The sequence below is a fragment of the Uloborus diversus genome, chromosome 1 (assembly GCF_026930045.1).
Source record: "Uloborus diversus isolate 005 chromosome 1, Udiv.v.3.1, whole genome shotgun sequence".
Taxonomy (NCBI): domain Eukaryota; kingdom Metazoa; phylum Arthropoda; class Arachnida; order Araneae; family Uloboridae; genus Uloborus; species Uloborus diversus.
The window spans coordinates 143,599,072-143,626,363 of record NC_072731.1 but is presented as its reverse complement, the minus strand read 5'-3'; the positions used below and the strand labels follow the sequence as shown (position 1 = coordinate 143,626,363).

At 32.7% G+C, this 27,292-nt stretch overlaps 1 protein-coding gene across 1 annotated transcript in view; it reads left to right on the top strand.

The window, feature by feature from the left end:
- Positions 1-27,292, top strand: part of LOC129232598 (dual specificity protein phosphatase CDC14C-like) — a 176,340-nt gene that overhangs the window by 38,926 nt on the left and 110,122 nt on the right. Inside the window, 1 exon segment of the mRNA XM_054866733.1 lies at positions 14,356-14,452. Within this exon segment, the coding sequence (XP_054722708.1) occupies positions 14,356-14,452 (97 nt within the window).

Genomic DNA, 27,292 nt, shown 5'->3' with positions numbered 1-27,292 from the left:
CGTCATATATGAGGACGTTAATTTCGTAAATTTTTAAGAAAATGTATTTCCTTTTTTTTTTTTCTTTGAGCACATTAGTTTTTTTTTTTTTGAGAATACAGTCGAACCTCGTTAATTCGAACACGCTTAAAACAAATAACTGCTGAAATGAACATTTTTGCAGTCTTATTGTTTATTGTTTTTTGGATAAAGCGAACCACGTTTTATAATAATCGATTTTAATGGTCCCTTTAAGTTCGTTATAACGAGGTTTGACTGTATTTCATAAGATTTGTGTGCGTGTGATCAAATCCTAACTTCAGAATCTTACCACCGTAGTTTCCCACTTTATTGCGTATAGTCACTTTCACAGGCCCGTCATTTACGGGGTCAGGGGGGTCAATTGACCCCCCTCCCCACCCATCTTGATTTTTGAACATTCATGTTTTAAACACATGACTGGCCCGTTGTTTTAGTTGGTTTTCTGTAAAATTTTTATTGAGTACAGACTCATCGTAATATTTGGGAAAAAATTTAAACAACGGGCCTGCAGCCTCCCCCCCCCCCTCCCCATAAAAAAAGACAAGAAATAGTTAAAAAAAGAGGCACAAAATATATGTCAAGCAAAATTTTATTTATGTAAAAATGCAAACAAACAACTTCTTAAAAAAGGTAAAACAAATCATTGCAGATTAAAACTCTCCATGGTATCTAATTAAACCCCCCCATAATGGGGGGTTTTCCTCCAAAAAAATCTAATTTTTGTCGGATATTTTTCCAAATTCAGCACAGAGGTTCGTTATTGGAGGCTCGGGAATTCACACAAGGTCGTTTATGTCCCTCTATGTGGGGGGCGGTTGGGGACAGACAACTCCGCATTGGGGATTCTCCGTATTAAAAAAAAAGTTTTTGTCCGACCTTTTTAAAATTTATAAAGAGAAGGGGGAGGGGGGGGGGGGGGTCCTTGAAAAAATCCAATTTTTGTCGGATCTTTCCAGAATTTGGCAAATAGGTTCTTTGATGCACGGGGATTCACGCAGGGTAGTTTTCGGCCCTCTATGGGGGATGGGGGGCAACCCCTATGGTAGTTTTCCTACAAAAAATCCAGTTTTTGTTGGATTTTCCGAATTTGGCACAGAATTTCGTTATTTGATGCTCAGGAATTCTCATAGGGTGGTTTTCTTTCCGCTATGGGGGGGGGGGGGGGGGCAACCCCCATACGGGGGGTTCTTATAAAAAACCAGTTTTTATCATATCTTTTCCAAATTTGGAACAGAGGTTCTCTGGTGCTCGGGAATTCACACATGGTAGTTTTCAACCCTCCATGATGGGGGGGGGGGGACAATCCCGCATTGGGGGTTCTCCTTATATAAAAAAAGTTTTTGTCCGATCTTTTCTAAATTTGCCACAGAGGTTCTTTGATGCTCAGGAATTCACGGAGGTTAGCTTTCGTCACTGTATGGGTGGGGGGGGGGGTAACCCCGATGGGGGTTTTCCTTGAAAAAAATTCATTTTTTGTCGGATCTTTCCAAAATTTGGCATAGAGGTTCGTTCATTGATGCTCAGGAATTCTCATAGGGTAGTTTTCGCCCCGCTATGGGGGACAACCACCAAATGAGGGGTTTTCTTATAAAAAAACCAGTTTTATCATGTCTTTTCCAAAATTGTCACAGATGTCCCTTAACGCTCAGGAATTCCCGTTTTCGTCCCGCTATGGAGTGAGAAACCACGTGTGTGTGGGCGGGGGGGGGGGGGGGTCTTATAAGAACCCAATTTTTATCTGATCTGTTCCAAATTTGATACATTTTTCTTTTGATGCTTGGGAGTTCTCATAGTGTATTTTTGTCCCGCTGTGTGTGGCAAACCTCATAGGAGTTTTCCTTATAAAAATCCAGTTTTCGCCGGATCTTTTCCAGATTCGGCTCAGATGTCCTTTGATGCTGGAAATCCACATAGGATAGTTTCCCATGGGGTAGTATTCATATGGGGTACTACCCCATGTGATTAAAGAACCTATGTGCCAAATTAGAAAAAGATCTGACAAAACTTGGATTTTTGTAAGGAAAACTCCCCTAATGGTGGGGGGGGGTGCCCCTAAACCGGAGAGAATATTTCAAACTGTTTGAACTACATCGCGATGTAAGGATGACGATGCATCACGAATTCCTACATCGCCCTGCCCTACTGGGAATATAAAAGTGCTACTTCCTCAGCAGACATTGGGTTCTGGAAAAATAAATCATGTGCCACTTTTATGCACAGTTAGATCGATATATGTATGCTCGAGAGAAAATTGCTGAGAAGTTTTTTCTTCATAGCAACGCATGGAAAAATTCCAGAAAAAAAAAAAAAAAAAGATTTTCATCCAACTTATACCAAAAATTTCAAAGAAAAAGTACAATAGAATGGACAACTTTAAGTTAGTACATATTTGTTCTAAAATTAGATACAGAAAATAAAATTAGATAATCTTAAGAAAAAGCTTACCTTTTTCTTTTTCCAATCAATTATTTGTTTTATTAGTTTTGCTTGTATGTGGAATGTTTATTTGGCCAAATTTATGTTTATTACAGGAGCTTTATTATTGCATGCATTTCATAGTTCATACTTTGAAAACAATTCTCTGCCAAAATTGCAAAAGGTATTTGAAAATATAAATCTTAAAAAAATGCAGATGTGAAATAAATTTTTTGGTAAAATTAATTTAGCGTAATGTTTGTTAAATAATTATAAAATATACCTTTGCTTTTTACCCCTAAGTTTTTATTTTTATTTCCAAACATGTGTAACATGAAATCAATGTATAATATACGAACATTTAGAATATTGTTATAATTATGAAGTCTTCGTCTGTCCTTGTTCTGATTATCTTCGTGATGTTGGATCCATCCTAAAAAAAGTTTTAAAAAGATAATATATACATAATAAGTAAAGGTTTAAGTCTATGGGTGTATGCCCTCATGCACATGGATCTTTTTCTATTTCGAGGAAAGTTTTACGATTAAATTCAGCAGTTTATTTCTGAAATAAAACATGTTTTCACGATTTCTTTCAAAATCTGAGTTTTTTTTTTCTTAAGTTAAATGCTACGATTCGCTTGTGACTTTGAAAAGCATCTGATTTAATTTTCATGTTTTTCAAAATATATGATTATTTCGATTCTGACAGCTTTTTTTCAAGCAGATTGCAAGAATGAGTTATTTTTACAGTGGATGAACAAAATTTTTATTTATGCAGGTAGACTCTCAGTTTCTGAAATTAATTTCTGAATAATATTCTAGAATTAGAGTTTCTTCAATTTATCGAGAATCAGCATTATTTAGCCATTAACCTAGTTAATTCTTTTGCACATCAAATCGTGAATTTTCATTTTTTTTTAGCTATAAAAAAATCAAGGGCGCGAAAATTGTTGATCTGTGATTTTTTTTTTTTTTAAATTTATTTTTTATTTTAACCGATAGCCAAAATACACCGTTTTTTCCCCGATTTTCGTTTTCCGTTTTCTTTACGAATGTTTTCTAAAGTACTCCCCCCCCCCTACCCAAATTAGTTCCAATAAAGTACTTATGAATTAAGTAGTACTGAAACTGGTGATTATGATTTTATTTGCACTTTTTTAAGAGATTTTATTGTGCTATGTTATCAATAAACAACATTTAATTACTGAGCTTTACCTCCTTAAACCACTATGAAATTCGAGTCAAAAACTCAGGGCTCCAACACTCGAAGCCACGCTCCATTTCATAACTTAACTAGTAATTACATAAAGCTATCTTCTAGCTGATGGATAGGATTTAGTAGGAAATAAAACTGATTTTTCTGCTATACTGGGTACGCTCCATTTTGTAAGTACTCTAAGTACTTACAAAATGGGGCGTAGCTTAAGGGCGTGTGTACTTCGGATTTTTTTAACTCAGCTGGTAATGATTTTAAGAGGGAATGCTTGCCAAGTAAAGTTGTTAATTGATAGTACACTACCTTGAAATCTTTAAAAAATATTCGAACAAAATCATAAAATCATCAGAATCAATCACTAGTAGAAAAATATTCAAACGTAGCTCTACTAGTTTGGGACGGAGACGAAGGGAGTATCACCTTTTAACTAAGCATATTTGATTTTTAAAATATGCAATTTTCACGCAGTAAATAAAAAAACGCCAAGGGAGAAGAGTTGCCAAAGATGGGGAAACCCAATAACAAAGTGCATTTTCTTGTTTGTTTGTGTTTTGAGAACTAATTGACTGATATCAACGGATTTTTTTTCAAAGGTATATAATGAAAATAGGGACTAGTGTGGTGAGCAAAGCTTGTTACATACATAAATCTTATCATATGTTTTAATTATCCTTTTAATTTTTCCTATATTTTCATTATCCTTTCAATTTTTCAATTGAAGTTCGGTTAAATTTTTTTAGACATTTTACTTTATATCCAGCAAAATCACAACTCCAACTAAAAGATTTGGATTTATTGGAAGTTCATCTATAAAATGCTTCTTAGTCTGATTTAATGTGGACCGGGATTTCTCGCTTTTTGTTGACAATATCTTGAGGCGGCAAATATGGCAATAAAATTAATGCTGTATTTATTTTAGCTGCAGAAACTATGTATAATGGAAAAATTCATAATTATGACAAATCATGTAACACAAATTGACATAGAAAAACTTATAAATTTAGTGCATGAAGTGGAAAAATAAACAACAAAAAATGCTTATAATTGCTATAACAATTTTCAAACATGCTATACTATCTTTTCTTTTTTTCTTTTTAAATCGAGGTTAAACATTAAAACTCTACCTTCAATAATTTATTTTAATTTGCGGAAAAATCGGAAAAATATTGAAAATATTCTGCTGAAATATCAAGCAAAGATAGAGTTCTTTATGGAAATTAATATTTTTTCTATCTTAAAATGATTTTATCAAATTGATATTTACTTTACTTCATGTTTTATGCAAGTAAAAAAAAAAAAAAAAAAGCTGCACAAATAATGAACATAAGCACTTAATGCTAGAAACATCTGCCGCAGGGAAAGAAATTATATAAACAACATGGGGTAAGCTGGTAAGCATATTGGGGGATTGGTATATAGTATTTGTTTAAGAAAATAAAAATGCAGAATGAAACCAATTTAAAACTATTAAACTAAAAAATGCACTTCGTTTAACAGAATTATTTTTGTAAAATTCATGGAGAAGAATGAAAACACATAACCATGTAATATACTCCATGTTGAAATTAAAAGCTTCGAAGTTCTATACCTTTTATAAAAGCTTCGAAGTTCTATACCTTTTATAAAAGCGCTGTATTTATCATCTGTGTTAGTTAAGCTACGGTGAAGGTTTTTTCTTTTTTTTTTTTTTTTTTTTTTTTTGTAAGCTTAAATTCGTACAAACTCTTTAGTCATGTTTGTAATTTTTTTAACGAAATAAAGGAAATACGCCTTTGGAAACAAATGACAACGAACCAACAATCTCTTTTACAAATAAAAAAAAACAACTCTAGCTAAGCCTAACGTGGAGATGACTCAAAGTTAACACACACAGAATTCTAAACCTAATCGAACCGTTCGTTTTCAATTTTAATGTGTTTTAAATACAACTATAAACACAACACTAAACAAAAATGTAACAATACTTAAAAGAAGGCACATTGCACATACAAATTTCAATAAATACGAACCTTTTTTATGAATCCTTTAGAATAATTGAGGTAAGATAATTTAACGAGCAAGTACAAGATTGAAACGAAAACTCCCAGAATGCATTGCAATGTGACGAAATCGGGACGAAATAATTTCGTGAAAAATTTGAGATTTCTGGTTTTGTCAAATATCACGTGATTCGGTGACGAAAGGATCGTCGAAAATGACGAAATAGTGCTCGAGGATTGCCGAATCGTCAAAATTCAGCGTTTCATTTTTGACAGTGTATTGTTGAAGAATTAATGCTTAAACCAACTAACTCGCTGTAATCAGACGATGAGAAAATATTGATTTTTGACTATTCTCCCAAATTTACGCAGAACGCGGTCCATATATGTATTACTGGCAATTTTTATCTACATGCTGAAATTCTAAGTTGCATTCAATGCGATGAGAGTATAAGCATTAGAAACATCCAGTATAAACATTAGTAAAAGTGTAGGCAAAAAAAAAAAAAAAATAAATAAATAAATTCTAAATTTAATTTTTAATAACGCGGAAAAGTTGTGATTTTGTTATATTCAGAAAATTAAAGTAATTTTTATTCTTCCTGCTCTTTTTGATAAAATTATTATAACTTTTTTCGGTTTTAATGCAATATCGGTCAGTTAATTGCAAAGCATGAGTGGATTCTCAAGATATTGTTTGATATTCAAATTCTTTAACGTAACCAAATATCTAGATGGAAGGCAACTTTTATGCGCTATTGCGTAGCTTCCATCAAATTTTTTTCCCACCCTACAATAAAAATAGTTTTCAATTCATCAATTTCAAAAATAATGAACTGAAATATGCTCATTATTGTTCGTATTTTTTTGTAAGACAACATCGCTTCGTTATAATGGTTTTTAAAAAGTATTGATGTTTTATGTTTCCATCGATACTTTACTGAATACCGATATTTTGCCATTTTTTCTTTAAAAAGCAGTTTTTTCAGCGAAAGAATGGTTTTTGTGCTAAATTTAGTCCAAATTAGTCAATGTGTTAAAAGAAATATTTAACTTATTTTTTATAAACGAATATAGGATGACAAGAAGTAACTTGGACACACATAATGCATTATAATTTTAATGAATAATAAAAAAAATGAAGTAAATATAAGTTTTATAAATAATGAAAATATAAAGACAAGGATGTGTGCTAAACATCCTAAAGCTTTGGCATCCCTGTAGAAATTCTTATGAAAGCAAGGGGATAAAATATCAGTAAGTGAGTTGCGAACCATAGCCGACAATTTTGTGACACGTTTAAAGATCTGTATTAAGGCTAAAGGTAGATATTTTGAAAACTTGCAAATATATTCGACGAAATATTGTATTCATATTAATTTTGAAGTTTGGTCGTAATATTTTAATTAGCATTAAAGTTGTGATGTATTATGTGTGTCTAAGTTATTTCTTGTCAATCTGTCCATTGAAATCAGACTCATGAAATATTAATTTAATCAACCTCACGTTATTATATTTACTAGCTGCGTCGCCCGGCTTTGCACGGTCTACCTCGAAAATAAAAGTTGCGTCAACCAGGGTCGCGCCAAGCCTGATTGGCACCGTCGTGCAAATGTCTTTTGAGCGCCTTTATATCTGGCGTTCGAGGAAAATATAATTAACACCTGGAGGGAGGTTTTGTAGACAAATATTAAAAAGAAAAAAATACGTATGGCATTTAATTTATACAAAAAATACTGTGTGAATATTTAATTTCGCAATATGGTGTACGTTTTTACTTCATATCTCGAAATTATTCCGAGTTCAGTAGCTCCTCTAGTATGCTAATAATGCGTTTTGGAAGAAGAAAATATTTTAATATTTATGTCATTGCCACTTTGAATATCTATCTAATCTCTAAGTGATGAACAATAAATAAAGCTTTTATGCCTGTCAAAACATGACAAAAGGAACAGTGACAAAACTAGAAAGTAGTTTTAGGGGGGGGGGGGTACAAATTGAAAGAAAATATCTCTTTTAATAAGAGGGATCCGGGTTTCTCCCGGAAACATTTTGAAACTCGTAGTTTGAAAAACGCAATTTCTCAGACGGTTTTTGGTGGTATTATGGGGAAAAAAGGGGCTCCGCGGAAATTTATGGAGTTGAAGCCTTAAAATGTGATTGAAGGCCATATTTATTGACGTTAGATTAAGGGATGAAACTCTAAGATTCTACCCGCTCGTTTTTTTTAATGGATAGAATTCAGTTTTTTTTCTAACCTACAATTTTTTGAAATTGAACTTCCAAAAATTCAATTGTAGGCAAAGTTGAAGATTTTTACAAAAAGGGAATTCTGGAGCTCCCCCCAGAAAATTTTTCAAAATTAAAGTCCGAAAAACCTAAGCAGTATTCTATGATAATAGGAGAAGTGATTCAGAGACTATTCTAACTTAAAATATTCGAAAGTTATGTTTGAAAAACGTAATTTTTGATGATATTTAAGGAAGAAGGTTCAGGGGCCCTTGCCAGAATATTTTCTGAAATGGGAGTCTTAAAAACGGGATTGTAAGACCATATTTGGTAACATTAGGACCGGCAATCTCTCGAAATTGAAGCTCTAAAAACGCAATTTTAAGTGATTTTCGAACGAACTTTCAAGCGATGTTGTTTCGTATTCGGGAGCTTTTGCGAAGTTGAAGACCTGAAAACGAAATTTGAGATGCTCAATGATGCTTTTGGTGGGTGGGGGGGGGGGGGAGGGGGATTCGGCGGAGTAGCATTTTGAAAACTTTCTTATTCTCAGGCGAACTAGGAAAAAGAAAAATAATAAGGAAAAAAGAAAAGACATTGGACGGAGGGGGAGTAGCTGACCAATTAGCAAACTATTGAGAATTTTTTGCTCTAAGAAATTTTTTTTAAATAAATTAGAGTTTTAGCCTAACATCATTATTTTTTCCTTATTAAAATCACTTTTTTTCTCCCTTCAATAGTAAATATTTTTGAAAACATTCCACTAAGCATTCTAGAAAGTGTCATAATTAAGTTTTTAATTGATATTTTTGCTAATTATTATTGTTGAATTATGCTAAATAGCAAAAACATAAAGGCGGAAAAATTAGGAATCCATCGATACCTAAATCGATGGTCAGTTCACTGGCGTTCGGGAGGAGTAACTTGGACATACATACATAGGGACATAAATAGGGACATACGCTCAGTTTTTAATTATGTAAGACAGTAATTAGCCATACAGTGTTAAACCATGTGTAAGTTTTATTGGAAAATAGTTTATTAAAACAAAAAACTCCGGTAACTATCTACAAACAACACACTGAGCTTGATTCTCTTATATCTTAATGCAGGGAAAACTGTTTTCTAACACCTGTTGTAAGATAAATTGCTCTTAAGCAAGACCACGTCAGAATAGTTAAACAGTAGCTATTATTTCCGGCCGCAACTACTACAATAAAGCTTGTGAACTGCCGCATGAAATATTGCCCTGTCATTTCTAGAAACGCTTTTAAATTGTCGCTGTCAGTTAAAGGTGTTAGTTTTCCTAGCGATTTCAACATTCCTCCTCTCAAATGATGTTTATAAGGGTATAACTAAGCAATATTTAGATATTTTCGCAGAATTAATTGGTGATTTCAAATTTTCACTAATCTAAGAGTTATATTTACCGACTTTGTTAAACCGAGTTAACCAATTTTCTTGCTTCCTTTCTGATGCTGAGCATTTTTTTTTTTAAAGCAAGACAGAAAATATTCATATGATTCAATGGTTTTGATACTTAACCCTTAGTAAGGTATAAGAAGAAGATTACATGATAATACTTTAAAAATAGTGTTTAATTTTCGATTTCTTTTCCAATTGTGATTCGTTTTCCTACATTGAATTACAGTTCTGATTTTTAAAAAATTAAAATCATATTAGATCCTTTCTTTTTTTCTCGTACAGTTATTTTTATTTGTGTAAGGTAAATGAGCTAACTGGAGCCGTAGTTAAGCTCTGATCAGTTTTCAGAATTTTCTGTCTACGTGTATTGCAAACTATTTATGTTTCTAGAAATGCAATTCAATGTTCCATTAAAAGATCAAATTTAATCACAAGGAAATTGAAAGGAACAAAATTCAGTAAACATTTTTTCGATACTCTGGCTTGACTTGTTTTGGAAGAAATTTCAAAAAATTATAGCAGAACAATGTGTAATGTTAAAAAATAGTAATTCAGTGGAGCACCAAATTTACCTTGCTATATTAGTTTACATATTTTTGTTACGGTTGAGATCATCTAATGAATAATTTTGCTGAAAAATTAAAAAATAACCTCACTTTTAAGAGAGCTAACCTCCCCCTTCCCTCTGTTTTACGCAAATCGGCAACCTAATGTGTTCTTCTCGTTTTGCTTCAAGAATAGTTAAAATGCCCCAACTAAATGTTCAAAGCCATTTTGGCGAAAGTTATGGTTCTTGAAAATTTTCGCCTTATGGGATTGAAATAAAGCCTTGCTATCGATATGGAAAATTTTCGACGAGTTTGGGGTTACTGTTAGAACGTAATTTTAGTGACCGATCGGCTCCTGTATGATTTTTCTCCAATGAGTTTTCAAATATTAGTAGGAATTGAGACTAAGTTTAAACTATTTAAGTTTAAAAAAAGTTCCAAAAAAGATAGAGATAGAGATTTAAAAAATTAACTCTTGCTGCAGTAAAATATTCAAATTTATACTTCTGCGTTGTTACGACACATATGGTGAACATACTCAGTATGATACAAGCGAAGAAGATAGAGTGATAGTACTTGGATAAGGAGAAACAGCTTCCCCTGTGTCGTTTTCTGCTGTGATTAATCGTTGTTGAATTATTCCTCCTGTCTAGCCGCAGACGAGCCCAAGGGTCTTCAAGAAATCGTATACCTGGAGAAGACTGGAATAGATGTTTTCTCTATCCAGTCCTGCACAATATAAAAAATGATCCGGAGATGAAAAAATGATCCTGCACTAATTTATATTTGGTACAAGTCCCCATAAATTTTCTGACCTAAGTGAAAGGGAAGGCATTTGCAAGCGTACTAATTGTTGTTTGGACCTGCTGTTGTTGAAAAGCACCACCTGAACTTGCTTGTTGTACCAGGTGTGAGTCAGAGGAGTCTTCCATAACTATTGGTTTCAAGTTTTCGTTTTAGAACAAACTTCTGAGAAGGTCAAAATTCTTCTCGAAACCAAATCTTCAGTGACACCTTCCTTGGATAAGAGGTCCGCCGTGTCATGCCAAAGAGACCAATGTGGGACGAAATCCATTAGAAGACTATCTCATGTTGCTAGAAAAGTTTCTTCAAGATTTTTGAAATAGAATTGTTAAAAATTTTAGCCTCAGAAATAATTTTTCTAAGCTTTAGGGTCTCCCAAAATGGCATTGTTTCAAGAGTGAGATATTTTGAATATTCTAAAAGAACAAGGCTTTTCTTTAAATGACAAATTCTGATTAAGTTAAACTCGTATTATTCTAATCCACACCGCAATCTTACTTTTGCACTCGGTTGCAGAAACAGCCCGACGCTGCGACGTGCGTCGCAGACTCTTGAGAAAATCTGCAGACTATTTTTTAGTTACAGGAGAAAACAATCTAAACTTTTTGAAGAATAAAAATCTTAAATTTCAGCTAATGAAAATTTGTACAATATTTTCTTGGTAATCCACAAGTAGCATGTGCTTGTTTTAGCATCTCATTTTTAAGTATTTCTCGGTGCCGAGTTTGGTTTTACGGTTAATCTAACGTCGATGCAGTTTTTTTTTTGTTTGTTTGTTTTTAATGTGCGTCGCAGACAGTTAAAACAAAATCTGCTACTGGGGACTTTTACAAATCGTCTTTTCAGAGCAACAGCAATATAGCATACTGTTGTTTTAAAGCTTAGATGTCTTGGACACTACGAAATGATATATTTTTTATTTTTGTAATGGTATACTATTGTTTACTTTTGTAATGATATATTTTTTGGAAAGTTGTGATGGTGGGAAAAAATTATGGCACAATGTAGGATGCGAGGAACGAATTAAATGAGTAAAATCAGCAAGACAGCACAAAAACACATTTATTATACTACAGTCGACTCCCGACTTACGTGAGGGATGCGTTCCAAGACCCCTCGCGTAAGTCGAAAGTTCGCGTTGTGGAAAAGGGTACGTGTAAAAACATTTATAATAACATACTTTAACATACCCAATTTTTTTAAACACTTGTAAACACCACCTCAAACTGTTAAAAACCATTTCTCAACTATACATTACTATTTCTTACACACACACACACACATATATATATATATATATATATATATATATATATATATGTATATGATGATGATGATTTATGGAAGTGAAGATGATTTATGCTGCTTGATCAAACCGTTATTCTTACACATTTTTAAATATGCAAAACAGTTGCTTTGCTAGTTCTTTTATAACGTTTCCATCTATGGCAACACCTCTCTTTCTGGTTTTTTACATTCGAGCAACTTCATCCATTTTCATGATTTTTGCATTTTGCTTAGATATTACTCGGTGAACTATTACGGATTTCCTTTTGTTGACTTTTAATTGTAAATATGGAAGATTCACTCATACCAGATGGTCTTGATATCTGCGACGCACTTTATAGTTTTTGAAGCACATACTCTGTCTCTTTTGCTTCCATCTTCACAAGATGAAACAGCGCTCTTGAGTGTCATTATATTTCAACAACTTTCACATTTAGAATGAAGAAAAAAATATAAACTGAGGAGTTGTTATTTGCATAAGCGATGTACTTGTATCAGACTAGTACAGTGTGGGAACTTCCGCTCTCAGTGATGCTAAAGGGATGAAGGTCCATTCACGAAAAAAAAAAATTAGTACCCAATAACAAAGCCGATACTTACACACCGCGATTTCCTTCCGAAAATTTTCGTGCTGCGGGCAAGGAATTCGCGTTAGGTCTAAAATTCTTTACTTGTGAAAAAAAATCGCGTTATAGCCTTTTCGCGTAAGTCGGATCGCGTTGTAGTGGGCGGTGACTCTATAACTTTCTTTAATATGTGCGCTCAATAATAACAGGAAATTGTTTTAGGAATTTTGCATTCAAACTATGCCGTACGTTTATAGGACAGTCAATCTATTACCGTCATATTATTCGTTGTTACACGTCTTTGACTTTGCACAATCCTTTGATTTTGTTTACACCCCAGATTGTCCATATCTCTTACTGTTAGCATTTAAATATGAAACAGTAATTTATGATCGTGAGTCTCTGTTGCCATAGGTATGCATTATTGTTGAACAAAAATCACCCATTAGCTTCCATATCAGTTCATTAAATAGCAATCTAACAAGGGCTTGACGCAACAGTAAAGCAACGTTTGATTCGGTCGACTTCCAGCAATAGGGGAACTTTTTAATCTTGATATTCTAATCATTTGCATTAGTGACACAAAAACGCATTTATTTATATTTTATTCTGAAAATACCTTAGTATTATGTCAAAGAAGTGTGCTGAGGCAAGTTTACTTGTGTGATACTATTTTTCAAAATTTAACTAACGAGTGCTTGTGAAAACTTAAAAACATCTGAGCTATGCTATCTTCATAATAAAACATTTATATTTCCCTAATTAAGATTCGGAAGAGTGACTTTTCTTGTGATTTAGTTTCCAACAATAGTAACAACTCATAAAGATCTTTCTCATTTTTATACTGCCATTAAACTGGAATCGGATATATAGACCATTTCATTCTTCATTTGAATTCTCTCTGCATATTAGTCTCTAGTTGTCATGCAAAGCCAACATTAAGCAACTAATTTGAATGATATACGTTTGTATGCCAGAGTTACCCAACTTATCTGTCATAAAAATCGACTTTATACCTTAACAATGTGTCGTGATCTATTTTCGAAAACTTTTGATAGTTAACGGGAGAAGAGATTGAGAGAAGGTATATGAGTTTAGCTGTATACGTATTAAATAACACATAAAAGAAATATCTGATAAATAAAGATTCTATGGCCGATGTGCATCTGTATACTTATCATAAAAATTATTTACAACATATAATGTTATGTATTTTTCTTTCTTTCCAATCTCAAATGATAGGAATTAGTAATCCGGAAAATTTGGATATAGAAGTTTTGCTGTTTAAGTTCAGTGTTTTAAGTTTGGTGTGTTTTCCTGAAAAAACGTAATTTTACACAAAAAACTTTTTAAAATCTAAAGTCTGCTTGAGTTAAGCCCTGAAAAAAAAAATGAACAAAATCAAACCGCAGACGATTTGTAACTATGCCGACGAAAGTTTTTCTCTCTAATTAATTATTAAAAACAACAGTTGTGGTAATATGAAATATTAGAGCAATATCAACTTTGGTCAAGTGATAATAAAAAATTATTGATGCTCAAAAAAAAAAAAAAAAGGTTCTGAATCTTGTACTCCAGTTGTGAACTATTAGAGAGCGTAATGACTTCAACTTTTGTGCTTATTATCTTTATAATTGCATCATTTTTCAGAATGTGTTCAATGGTAATAATTCTTGATGCTCAAAACGAAAAAAAAAGGTTCTGAAGCTTGTACTCTAGTTGTGAACTATTTGAGAGCGTAGTGACTTCAACTTTTGTACTTATTATCTTTATAATTGCATCATTTTTCAAAATGTGTTCAACGGTAAAAGTGTATGCAGTGTTTCAGTTCATTATATATTCGTTTTTGTTTCCATTTTGCAGATCGCTTTTATTTCGCCACCATTCAGGATAAGAAAAGACCTAGGATATCTGTTACCCACCATTACTTCAACGTCGACGATGAGTTGGTCTACGAGAGGTAAGTTATTGTTCGATTCATTCTCAGGTATGAAGCATCATTCGACGTATGTTAGTTATTTGTTAAAAAAGCATCTGTCCGTGAAAAACAATTTCAAGAAAACAGTTAAAAAGACTAGTCAAAGTATAAATAAATAGAAATGTTGTAACTATTCGTGTCTTAAGTGGCTCTTAAAGCTCATTATACGCCTGTATGAAAAAATATCATTATCGTTAGAGAATTTGTTTCAGTAGAAAAATAATACTTGTCATCGTCAGTAAAACAAGTACTGTTATCGTTAGTAAGAAGGAGCTGTAAATTTATTATCATATCATTATCGTTTTGATAATGATCTTTTTTTTTTTGTTGCTTCCTTTAAAAAAAAACTTTCTGAGAAATTTAAATTCATTATTTTGAAAAGTTTTAGCAATAATTTACTGACATGATTCGGAAAAAAACCTTATAATAGCATCAGTTTTTATTACATGAAAAAAGCTGCTTTTATTTTCATTTTATTTCATATTTATTTTTGTCCTGTTCTTCTTATTATTTTTTACTGGTTAAGATGTCTTGTCACTTACTCTGAGCTGACATTTTTCTTTTTTAATAACTTTTTTCAATTAATTAGTCGTTTTAATTTAAAAGACATTTTTTAGAATTTTTCATTTAAATTCCTAAGCTGTCATTTTCCTTTAATACGCTTTTAGAATTGAACACTTACTCTTTTATCAATTATTTTCTTAGAAATCTAGAAATTATTAAGGAATGTGAGTGAATTATTAAGAGACTGTAAATGAATTATTAAATGAATGAACGTAAATGAATTAATTAATAAATGAATATGTAAATGATTTACTAGATAGTTAAATAATTAAACAAGAAGGAACTATTTCACTTTGCCCCACATAGACTTGACTAATTCAATTCTGCAAAACTTTTAAGGAAAAAATAACCTTCATATTAAATGCACGAATGCTGCAACCTATATAAGTGGGTCTCCATCAATATTTAAAATGTGAGCAATAACAATTTTATCAGTTCATAATAACAAAAACAATTTTTTACTTACAACTAATATTACAATATGTAATTATCAATTTTTGAAAACTGCTTGTGTTATCATTTGCTTTTACCTTTAGAAGTAACTTTTTTCTGATTATTACAGACTTCATGCGTTACTACATACGTTAAAATATTACCAAATAGGTGGTGCTAAAAACACAATAAATATTTCACCATATTCCTTTGTCCCATTCTACCCTACTTGTGCAAGTGTACACATCATTTGCAAATTTCAGTTTATTTCTTGCAGTAAGTATTTCCATTCTGTGAATAAATTTTGAAAGTTTTCGGCATAATAAACATTCAGGCGATCAGAGGGCGTCATTAAATGGCATCACTTTTTCAAAATTTGATTCAAGTTTTTCGATACACGTCAAAAAAAAAAAAAAAAAAAAAAAAGTTCACTTTTCGCTGTATAATAGATAGAATTCTTCTTCTCTTAATTTGATTTTCTTCCTGGTTTCACTCTTCAAAAAATTCCTTTTTGCGTCACATCTCTTTTGAATAAATAATGCATTATTGCGCTTGCAGTCGCTTGTAGTAGAAAAAAAAAAAAAAAAAAAAACAAGTTCTACCGTCGAATATGGAAAGAAATGCTTCCAATATAACCAAAGGGAAAAAACCTTTTCGCAAACTAGACTTTAAAATATATAACTTCAATCGTGGAGAAAGCATGAAAAGAACAAAATTCGGAATGCAATTCTACTTGTATTACGCGAATTATACTTTGTATTTTTAGTTTTCAAAAAGTTAGTTTTCAACCTCTAACAATGAATATATTAATTGATTTATCAGTGTTGTTAATTTTAACCATTGTATTAATTTTTCAATTAACGCTCTTAACTTTTTTTAAAAGTTCATTTCTCAAATCGATTAAAGTAAGTTTTATAAGTTGAGTTATTCATTTGTAAATTTTTACGAACCAGTAGAAGCGTAAGTAATTGATAATTATTAATGATATTGCTTTATTGAAATATACTTCTTTTGTCACAATCAGGGTAAACATTTCAGCTTGGTTTGAATTGAAACAGATTGTCACAAATTGGTGTCATACTGCGGAGCGGAGGACAGATTTGTGATATGAGTTCAGTTCATATTTCACATGTCTATCGACTCTGCCTTGAAATTTTCTAACAGTTGACTAATCATGTCTCATTAATTTTCTAATATTTTTGAATTTTTTAAAACTTTCATTTTGGCATTATCATTATTAAAGTTCTAGTTCTTTATTTGTCGTGTTTTGGTTTCTTATCAGTTGTTTGATACAACGGAGCTTTAATATTGGCAGCTTTTAAAATCGAATAAAAAATCATTCATACTATTGGAAGTTTCCTTCCAAGAAAATTTTAATAGTTCCCAATTTAGTTTTGACATTGCATGAAACTACGTAAGTACTATTCGAAGAACTCACGTTTTTTGCTTTTGACATACAGATTACCTTTTTTCCCTACATTGAGTATTAATGATTCACTCATACAATAGCGTGTGTAAAGTAGTCAAGTTCTTAGGCAGTTCCACTGTCGAAAATTGCAGTTTTGTTGCGTGATTTTACTTGCCGTTTTAAGAACAGCGGTCAATGTGACGACCTATATTTTTACTTTCAATACCTCGTGACCTTAAGATTCAATAAAGTTATTCCATTTTTTTAATGTTAGATGATGAGTTACTTGAAAATAAAGATTGCGTTATAGTTAATCATTGACTTTGATGCTTAATCATTATAAAATTGTAATAATTAATAAGAAAAAAGACGTTTTACTGTTTCAAAGGCATGACGTTTCACATAATTGGAATAAAAAACTCTATTGGATGTTTTTTTTCCTGGAAGTACAAATTATAGTCCCAAGAAAATGAATTTAGTAAAGCAATAACTTTGACTTTAGTATCGAAAATTTTTGAGATCTGTATATTGCATGGGTTTGATGTTTCTGAAGCAGCGCCCCATGAACATGAATGGTTTCCATTCTAACCTCTGGGCTTTACTTTTTGTTTTCAGTGACATAATACATTTTGCAGTTAAATTAGAAGGTTCCTCCGTGAAAATTCAATATTCTCTATTTCATTTGGTCGAACATTTTAACTACTCAAGGGCCAATTTAACTTTAGAATAGGAATTTGAGGGCAAGAGGAATTTCAGAAAGTAGACAAACTACATTATTTTTTCAAAAACTAAACTTAAAATGTATCTTGAAGAACATTTAATGCACTAGTTTAACAACACTTCACTCGAGAAATTGATATGATGATTAGTACTAGTTCCCTAATCAATGCTGTTGGTGATCAAAAATATTTGATTGAACTCACCAAAAGAAAAGGCGGTTTGAATCCAATTTATATTACATTTGAATTATTAAAAAAAAAGTTCCGTGGAGACGGCGTCAACCCATGCCCCTTCCCTACTACAGCACTGTTCCTAATACAAGTTTATTAATGTCCACTGTAAGTTCAAAATGGCGTTTTAGGGAAATTAAGACCGCATAGTTGTGTTGACGTCAATTTCAAAGAAGAAAAAAAATATCTAAAGAAGTATTGCTCAAAAACTTAAAGCATTAAAAGAAGTAAAAAATTTTTTTTTCAAAATGTAAAATAAAAATATTTTTTTTAAAGAAAGGCAAGGATCAACTAAAAAGATAAGGTGGGCCGCAAGCTACTACGCTGCTCTCTATATACGTATTGATGACCCGAAAAAAAGAATGAAACAGAAAGTAACAAACATTTATTTTTCTGGTACGCCCTTGGCGTATTTGTGTCCCTTGGCGTTTCCAGAAAAAAGGAAATTGATTTTATTGTAAAGCTCTGTGCACTGAACCGCAACCTGCATAAAAATTTAGCAGCAAGAAGACATGTGAGGAGTCATACTCAATTGAATCTGTACGCAGTCGCACTTTTTGCTTGTATTCATTGATTCTTTTGATCGATGACTTGAATTTTCACAGTCAATGTAATTCGTCTTGTTTAAGAAAATATAATGCTTAGGAAAACTTAACGAGCTCTTGTTATTGTATTATTTTTTTAATTTTTAAGAAACACTAACTCGATTTTGATTTTGGACTCAAAGTGTTTTATTGGAATATTATGTGAAAAGTGGAAAAGTGACATTCAATTAAAATGATAGAACTTAGAAGTCACGACGGAATATTAAAAAAAAGAACAGCTGATGAATTTCTATAGAAATCGGGAAAACGATTTTACTAATGTCACTACTGTACATTCACCAACGAATGAAGAAAAGATTTTCTGTAACTAATAGAAAAAACCGCATGTTAATATTTTTAAACATGTGCTTTAAAAGTAGATGTAAGATATAAAATTGTGATTGGCAGGGTACTCATGATTCTGCGTTTCACTGCTTTACACGTAAAATGTTTATTGAGAAAAAAAATTTGGAAAAATTATTCTTCCACGTATATTGCAGTTAAATTTTATCTTGCCATCACTTTGAATGTTATACAGTTCTGAATTGTTGCATAAGGACTATGATTGTATATATTTGGAATACATTTTAGGCTGTGGTTCATTGCTTGATATTTTTATAGCATTTTAATGCGACTGAAAAGCATTATTTAAAAGCAGAAGTCGTGTATTTGTTTGGAATTTATGAAATGATTCAACAAAATTCTAAATTTAATTTTAAAGTTTTTTTAAAATAAATTGACAAATTTTGATGTTATTTTTTTCAAAAAAGGTGAAAGAACACATTAAAGTTATATCTTTTTGACAATAGGTTTTTTTTCATCGCGAAACTCAGAAAAATATTTGATGACAGCAGTCTTGCAATTCACCGTTATACTGTTTCATTATTTACTGTTCAACGCACAATACATACTTTTGACACTGAAACACATACAGTGGCTCCCAAAAGTGTTCGTACACTTTGAAATTTTTTAGTAAAACTAAAATAACGCGAAACTAAATTCGAAGGATCGTGTGATGAGGCCATAAGTTCTCTAACCGTTAGAAACACATACGCTTTAATCATAAGTGCCTCATTTAACGTGAAGAAAAGTTTACGTTGAGGCGTGCGGTCTTGGACCTAATGAGCTTATGAACCGTCTTCTGAACCATTAATATTACTTCCCACACTAGGTTACATTAATTAAAGGCATAATTCACGACGCTTTGTTTTTGTTCTCAGACCGCGTCAACTTTGGCGGATGTTCTACTGCACTCTAGGGATGCGGTTAGAACTTCATTAGTGAAATGGAAGTTCGGGGCCCCCTGTGGTGGGGTTCAAGTGCCGCTGATGATCCATGCAACATTTAAAACAACCCCGTGTCATAATGAAAGCATATTGTGTTGACAAAGCAAAATATTCTAAAGAAAAAAGTCACTCTTATCAGATGAATTAGTTTTCTTAATTTGCAGATTAAACACCCGCGTTTATTCATTAGGTTATTTACAAGTCTGCCTTTACTTCAGGTACTCTTGAAATGATGACTCAGTTCTTGGGAAAACACAGCAAATTTATTTACAGTATTTACAAATAGTCGTAAAAATGTTTAAAGTTATCCAGCAATCAATGCAAATATCATAATATACCTCCTACAAAACAGCAAGTACTAATTTTATAACCAAAAACGTTAAACTTGGCGAAATTTGGCTATTTCTCGTCAAATTTGGCACCATAAAAGTAGCCATGGTGTATGCCAACTTGGTGATATCTCTTCGATTTCTCCTCAAGCTTGTAAAACTACACGTTAAGACTGGTACGAAGCAAGGAAGCGGAACGTCAGTATAAAACTTTAAAATGTCACTTTATTTCAAATGTGAATTTATGGAATCAATGCTTAGTTTAGCAGTACTACAAACTTTAAGTCTATAAAAAATATTCGTTTAACAAATTTGTGGCCATATCATTCATTAAAACCCAGTAATACATAAATACACTAAGTTCTATCTCTCCGTCGATTACAAGTTTTGTGGAGAAGACACAAAATGGAGGCACAGACTTAATTACAAATTGACTTTACCAATTTGAAACCATCCAAATTTCTATTTGCTATTTATTCCATTTAAGTCATAATTGCGCTATAGTTAGAACACCCACATTTTCACTCATGCATAAATATGTCGGAAACTTGGTTTAACATTATCGAAAAAAATATTAAAAAAATCATATAATAAGCTCGTGCCTACGAATTAAAATTTTTACTGAAGAATTGCAACTTCTATGTAACTAGATTAGAATCAGCTGCATATCAACAAAACTTGTGCTCGGTCAACAAAACAAACAAGTACACTGGTTAAGATTTTGCTCCCTGTGTTTTCCCCCATACTTTTCTTTCTCTCGTTTATGTGGTCTAATACACGTATGTATATGCTTTCTCTCCCAAGATTTTATTGGTTCTATAATAATCGAATAATAATAATATTAAAATAATAATAATAATGATAAGAAGAAGAAGAAGAAGAACTGTATCTTTTAGACTCGTATTTTTATTGCTTTTTATTACTCACAAACTTTCAACATAATGATTACAATATAAAGTCGAGAAATAGTGTTTTAATGCCCACCTGTGATCATTCTATTTTCAAAACTCTTATTCCTAAGAGTGGCAACAAAATAAAAAGAAATATCTTTTTCAGTCGATATCTCTGATGGTGCAACTGCATCGTGCATCATGAAGCATCTTAAAAAGATGAACAACTTTTAAAGTTTTATCTACTTATGTTATGAAAAGGTTGAAAAAACATATTAAGGCAAAGAAAACCTCTTAAAACAACAGCGGTAAATTCATCCTGTCAAAATAGATTTCACGAACGGAAAAAAAAATCCATTCCAATAAGAATCAAAACAACCATTACGACTATTCAATTGACCGTTTCATTTTATTTTTGTTCTTCTGAGCGAACTCTACACTTTTGATTGTCTTTAAGCTAGAACTTGATAGCGAAAGTGAATTCTTCGACCTAGTTCTTATCTGGGTTGTGTTTCCTTAGAAAAACTCTCGTTTTCCGGATAGTAACTTACTCGTCATTTGTCAATCGCCAAACACGCGATGGGTCTTTACAATTTCTTTGTGAAATGGAAAGGAAAACTGCCACAACTCGGGCTCTCCAGTGAATAGCAGATTCTGTTTTGAAGGAGAGCGAAAATATGATCTGCAATGTGGAGGGGCTCATTAAAAAGCAATTTGGAAGAAATTGATTTTGTTGTTGAAGAGCTGTAGGAATATTTTATCTTCAACAATGACTTTTGAAGTTAAGAAATTAAGATGTATAAAAGTGAAGTTATTAGACCAGCGTTTCTTAATTTGTTTGATAAGTGGAACCCTTTTGAATGTCCACTTTCTTCGTGGAACTTCTGTGTTGTCCCTTAAAGTACAGTTTGCATGCAACATTCTGGAAATGGTTTATTTTCAATAAAAGAGCTTTTTTTTTTGTTTAAAAACAATACTTTTCGACGTAACACACTAATTTAAAAATTAACTCAAATATCTCTAAAAACTATTACAAATTCTGTAAATAGTAATTATTTTTGTGATTAATTTGTTGTAATCCGGCTAAATTAGGCGTTTGTTCCATTATTTTGCCACTAAAATTATCTTAGTAACGTAACCTGTAAATAGCTTCTTGTAACGTACATACAACCCCCTAACATTCCACTGAAGTATACGGTCCCCCCCATTTTTCATTGATAAGATTCGTGAATGAATAAAACGAAAATACGAGAAGCATTTCGAATTTTGTGGAAACTTCTCTTTCGAGATTTATAAATAGCCTAGGCCGACGGCGGCAGTCAGTCTCGAGTTAGTTTTTGCTTGCGACTCGTGTCAGCGGTGCGCTGGAGAGCATGTATCAGCTCTGTTTTGTGAAGCCTTTGAGCTGTATTTTTGCGTATTCGGATGTAAATACGTGTGTAACCGTTGAGTTTACGGTGTTAATTGATATTTGCTTAATTGCTAATGACTGATTTAGCAGTTGTAACCACGCTTCCTGTACATAGCTGTAAATAAATCTCCTGTGCTTTTCTCAAGAATTGTGTCGTCATTTAAAGAAAGTTTGAAGTTGTATCACGAACTCTTAACAATACTATACCTACAACTCATTTCAAAGATAATTTTAAAGTTTTTATTTTAATGATATGGGTAGTTCCTATTTTTAGTATGACAGATACATGCTTAATATCAGCATGTAATAAGCATAAAAGTTGCATTCTCAGAGCAATTTCAGCACTATGTCTGTGGTGATATTTAGTTTTTGTTGACAGATAAGTTGAAAACGTAAATTTAGTTTCATGGAACCCTTGAGGGATCTTCATGGAACCCTAGGGTTCCGCGAAACGCAATAAAAGGAACGCTTATTAGACAAATGATGAATTTTGTAAAGTTTTTTTGTGTGTCCAAAAATATTCGCATTTCTAAGTTTCATTGCAGCATTTTTGCTTTACTCTTCAATTTCCTTTATTCTATCACAAGAATGCTTGCATGCAGAATTCATAATCAAGTACTTCCGCATGTTACTTGCCTCAAATGTTCTGTAGGCGAGCTAATTGAGACATTGTAACCGTAAGCAATTCAAACGTTCATGAACACCGTTTTATCCACAAAAATAGCAGATCAGAGCAGACACGTGTTTCGGGGTTACAAGGAGCCCCATTTTCATGCAAAAATATTGAGCTTTTGGATGCAAAGACATCCGATAATTGAAACGAGAATGAACAGCAGACAGCTTAAATAGTAAAAATAGCAAATTAACAAAACAAACAAGACAAAATGGAACTCAGAGTCGAAACTTATTACATGATTCCCTAGTTTATGACGTAGAAAATCCTTATCGGTAAAAATATTAGCACATCTCAAAAAAATAAATAAATAAATAAATAAGAATAAATAAATAAATAGATAAAAATAAGTAATTAAACAAGTAATAAATAAAAATAAACTTAAGAAAAAAAAAAGGAAAAAAAGACGTTTTTAAGGTAGTGAAGATTTTGCGAAATACATACTACTTTTAAGTAATTATTTTAAAGTGTTACAGTTTTCGCAAAAAAATTATGATGCTACGTTTACTGGTTGGTTTTCGTATCATAAATTAAAAGTTATTGTTGGATTAAAGTTTGAAAATGTTCTTCTAAATTGGTGACATTTTAATAATGTTGCACTGTTGTCGGCACGCATTGTTTATACCCTACCATACACTAGCTACGCTAACTCGCTTTGCGCCAGCGATGAGCTAATTTTTCGTTTATTTGAATCGACTCAACACGTTTAACATGCATCTTGTTCAATGTGTTGATGAATACTAAGTTCGTTTTTACTTCCTTTTACACAGTAAAGGAAGTATTGAGATATAAATAAATACCTTTGTGCTGAGAAATGACAAGAAATATCCAGCGTTGTTTATCAAAAATAAACAGATTACTGAATACACGTGTTTCGGGGTTTTCAGGAACCCCTTTTCAGTTCAAAGGTGTGAGCTTCTGGTTGTACTGTATGTGCAACGAATGAATATTAAAAAATATAGTTAATTATAAAAAGTGATGCATCTTTATTTTTAATGTACATTGTATATATAACTAACCATTTTAACTTAATTCCAATCTTCATCTACATCTGTTGTCATTCATACAATATTATTTATTCTGCACGTTATTGTTATTAATATAACACTGGTTACAATCCGGAAGCTCACAACTTTGAATTGAAAAAGAGATTCCTGAAAACCCTGAAACACCTGTATTTAGTAATCTGTTTCGTTGGATATTCCTTGTCAAAGGAGGTATTGTATTCGCGAAAAAAGATTTCACTCAAATATCAGCCTTAATTTCCATTTTGCTCACCCTCGAATGAACTAAGTTGAATAAATTGAGTTGCTTTTTCGGCCCGACCACATATGAACGTATAGACGTCCGAAACATCCATTTTGACGAACCCTCAAGTTAATAACCACGAGTTTTCTCGTGACGTCTGCATGTGCGAAGGTATGTATGTACGTATATACCTATCTCGCATAATTCAAAAACGGTATGCCGTAGAAAGTTGAAATTTGTGTGTAGACTCCTAGGAAGATCTAGTTTTGCACCTCCCCTTTTGGTTGCATTCGGATATTCCAAAAGGGGTCTTTTACACCTTTCCGGGGACAATCAATATTAATTCCAATGCAAACTTAAGTGATGTTATAGTTTGGCAAACAGTTGGTGATTTATCGCCAATCTTTTGGTTGCCATGTTATGTCACCAACTTGGCGAAATATCGCCAAGTTTGCGACAAATTTGGCAAAAAATATTATTTTTCGAATCTGTTTTCAATTTAGCGCTATTAATGGTATTTAGAGCCATTTATCCATTGAATCACGTTAAAATTGCCGATATTGGAAAAAATAATCTCTATGAAACGATTTTTTTGCTTCGGTTCGAGACAAACTCGGGGTAAACATATTTAAAGTGTTTCCTTGCTTACTCCAAGGCACTATTATCATTAAATCAGCGTGAAAGGAAGTCATGTGGGGCACACATCGTTTATTCATTCAGTTAACTACTTATAGTTATTTATCCTCGAATGTGCTGATGTAATAGGAATCCCTTTCAATAAAATAACCAACATAGATTTAATTTTAAGCCAATTGTAAAGATCACCAACTTGAAAACGAATCCTAGAAGGTGGTGTGGTAGGTTATATTAGTAGTGGTAGACCCAGGGGAAAAATGGAGGACGCTTGCAAATTCGAAGTTAAGTTAATAAAATAAAACAAAAGGGGAGGGGGGGGGCACTTGTGCTTAAAATTTTTAAAGCTTTGGCTCCCGCCGAAGAATATTGCTGAACGGAAATGAAACGGTACCTTTTTGCACATCGTGCATTTCACCTTAGACGTCTTCTAATTTCTATGCATTGCGACTATAACTTGAAGGGAAAAAAGCATATTTAATACAAATAAATGTCAATTCAATGTGAATTCAGATTCTTTATAGTGCCAGGTTACAACTAAAACGAAGTGAAATTAAACTGAAACCTTCCAGATTTTGTATATGTTACGGCCAAAGCCCGAAGTTCGGCCAGTTCGCGAATTGGCCAGCCAATTCGCGAACTGGCCAAAAGGTTTGGCCAAAGTCCGAAATACTTGCAATTAATATTGCATTTTCTACTTTGGCTGGCCATTTCGCGAAGTGGCCAGGAATCCTTGGCCAAAGCCCGAAATGATCACGGTAGATTTTAGGTTGACAGGTAGATGACATATCTGTCGCTTCCAAAGATACGGCGGGGCGTGCAAGTGATAGAAACTAGGAGGGAGGTTGGTCCAGTGCCGCCGAGAGCCAAATCGAGCCCCTTCTCATTATCGTCACCTGCCCCCCCCCTCCTCACAATACCAGGAAAATTTATACTACTTTGATTCCTAGTTGGGCCCCTAGTTTTGGATTAGGCTGACATGATGGCATCTCGTCGGGCTCGGAGGATGCTACCACGTCCCTGAGAAGGTCCTGCCAATGGTTATTAAAAACTTCGATCGCGTTTTATTTGCCGTTAGTTCTTCGACGGAGCTATGAGTGTGTATTTCTCGTATTTGAACTTCTATATGTGAATACTTTCAGTTGAAATCATATTCGATAGCTAATAAGGGGACATTCAAGTATTGTCTAAGCAACTTTTGGTCATTTTGTACCCCCTCCCCCTCTCTCACCTTGTGAGAATAAATAAACATACGCTATACTCCCTTCCCCTTTTACTTACATAAGATTTGATGACATTTTGTACGTCACAGGATGCTCTTTCCCCATGTTTTTTGTTGTTGCACTGTAACTGCTTCGTTATTTAATGCTTACCTTAGAATTTTTGTGGTCCCTCACCTCTTGTCAGAGAAAATAAGTAGCCCTCGGGATCTTTCCTTTCTGCTTACATAATACTTGACCGACCCAGTTAAAATTAAACATAAGGCCGTGTTTCTCAACCTTTCAGTGTTTGCGACACAAATTTTAAATAGTATAATAATTTTCATTCCGAAACCAAACCTAATGACAAGTAAGGAATTTGTTGTGTGCTCCCCTCGTTAGAATTCTATTTGAAATCAATTCTATTTAAGATCCCTCTACCACCCTTACTCCCAATAAGGGTAGATGTATGATCATTAGTTTCTATTACTCTAGAAAATTCAAAAAATCTTTGCAAAACCATATCTCAGAGAAAATATCCAAGTCAAAATCAATCATGACTAAAAAAAATTAGCCATAAAATAGTGATAAGAATCCAAATATTCGGGTAATTGCAGCACAAGTTTTGTAAGTGACTTATTGCATGATAATATAGACTTGTTTCCATTTAGAAATTAATTAAATATCCATGTCTGATTTTTTTTTCTTGAAATATATACTTTGTTGGAAACAAAATGTTTGAGATTTGGAAAGCTACTAGTACAAATGTTTTTTTTTTTTTTTTTTCTGCTTTCAATTGTGTAGAATTGATAGTTTAAAAAGGAGATAGTGAAGAGGAGAAATTTAGCCTGTTTTGCGCCTAGTCCGTGCGATTAGTCTGTACCCACGGGCTATTCACACCGTTGCGTTGGTGCGATAAGCCATTTCGAAAATTATGCGAGTACTTTTATTAATTACGAGCTACACCTACATGACGATGCCCGTACAAAGAATTTAAAGGAAGTTACTTGAATAAATGAAAATCTACCCCACCCCATCTCTCTGATGCAAAATAATTATTTTCTTATACTAAAATGCATACACTTTTTAAGAGAACCTAAGAAAAATTAATAATATATATCTGCAATTTAAAATATTTCACTAAATGAAAAGCAATTAAATTACATAAACAGTTGCTTTAAAATGTAAAATAATGAAAAAATTCCACAGTTTTTA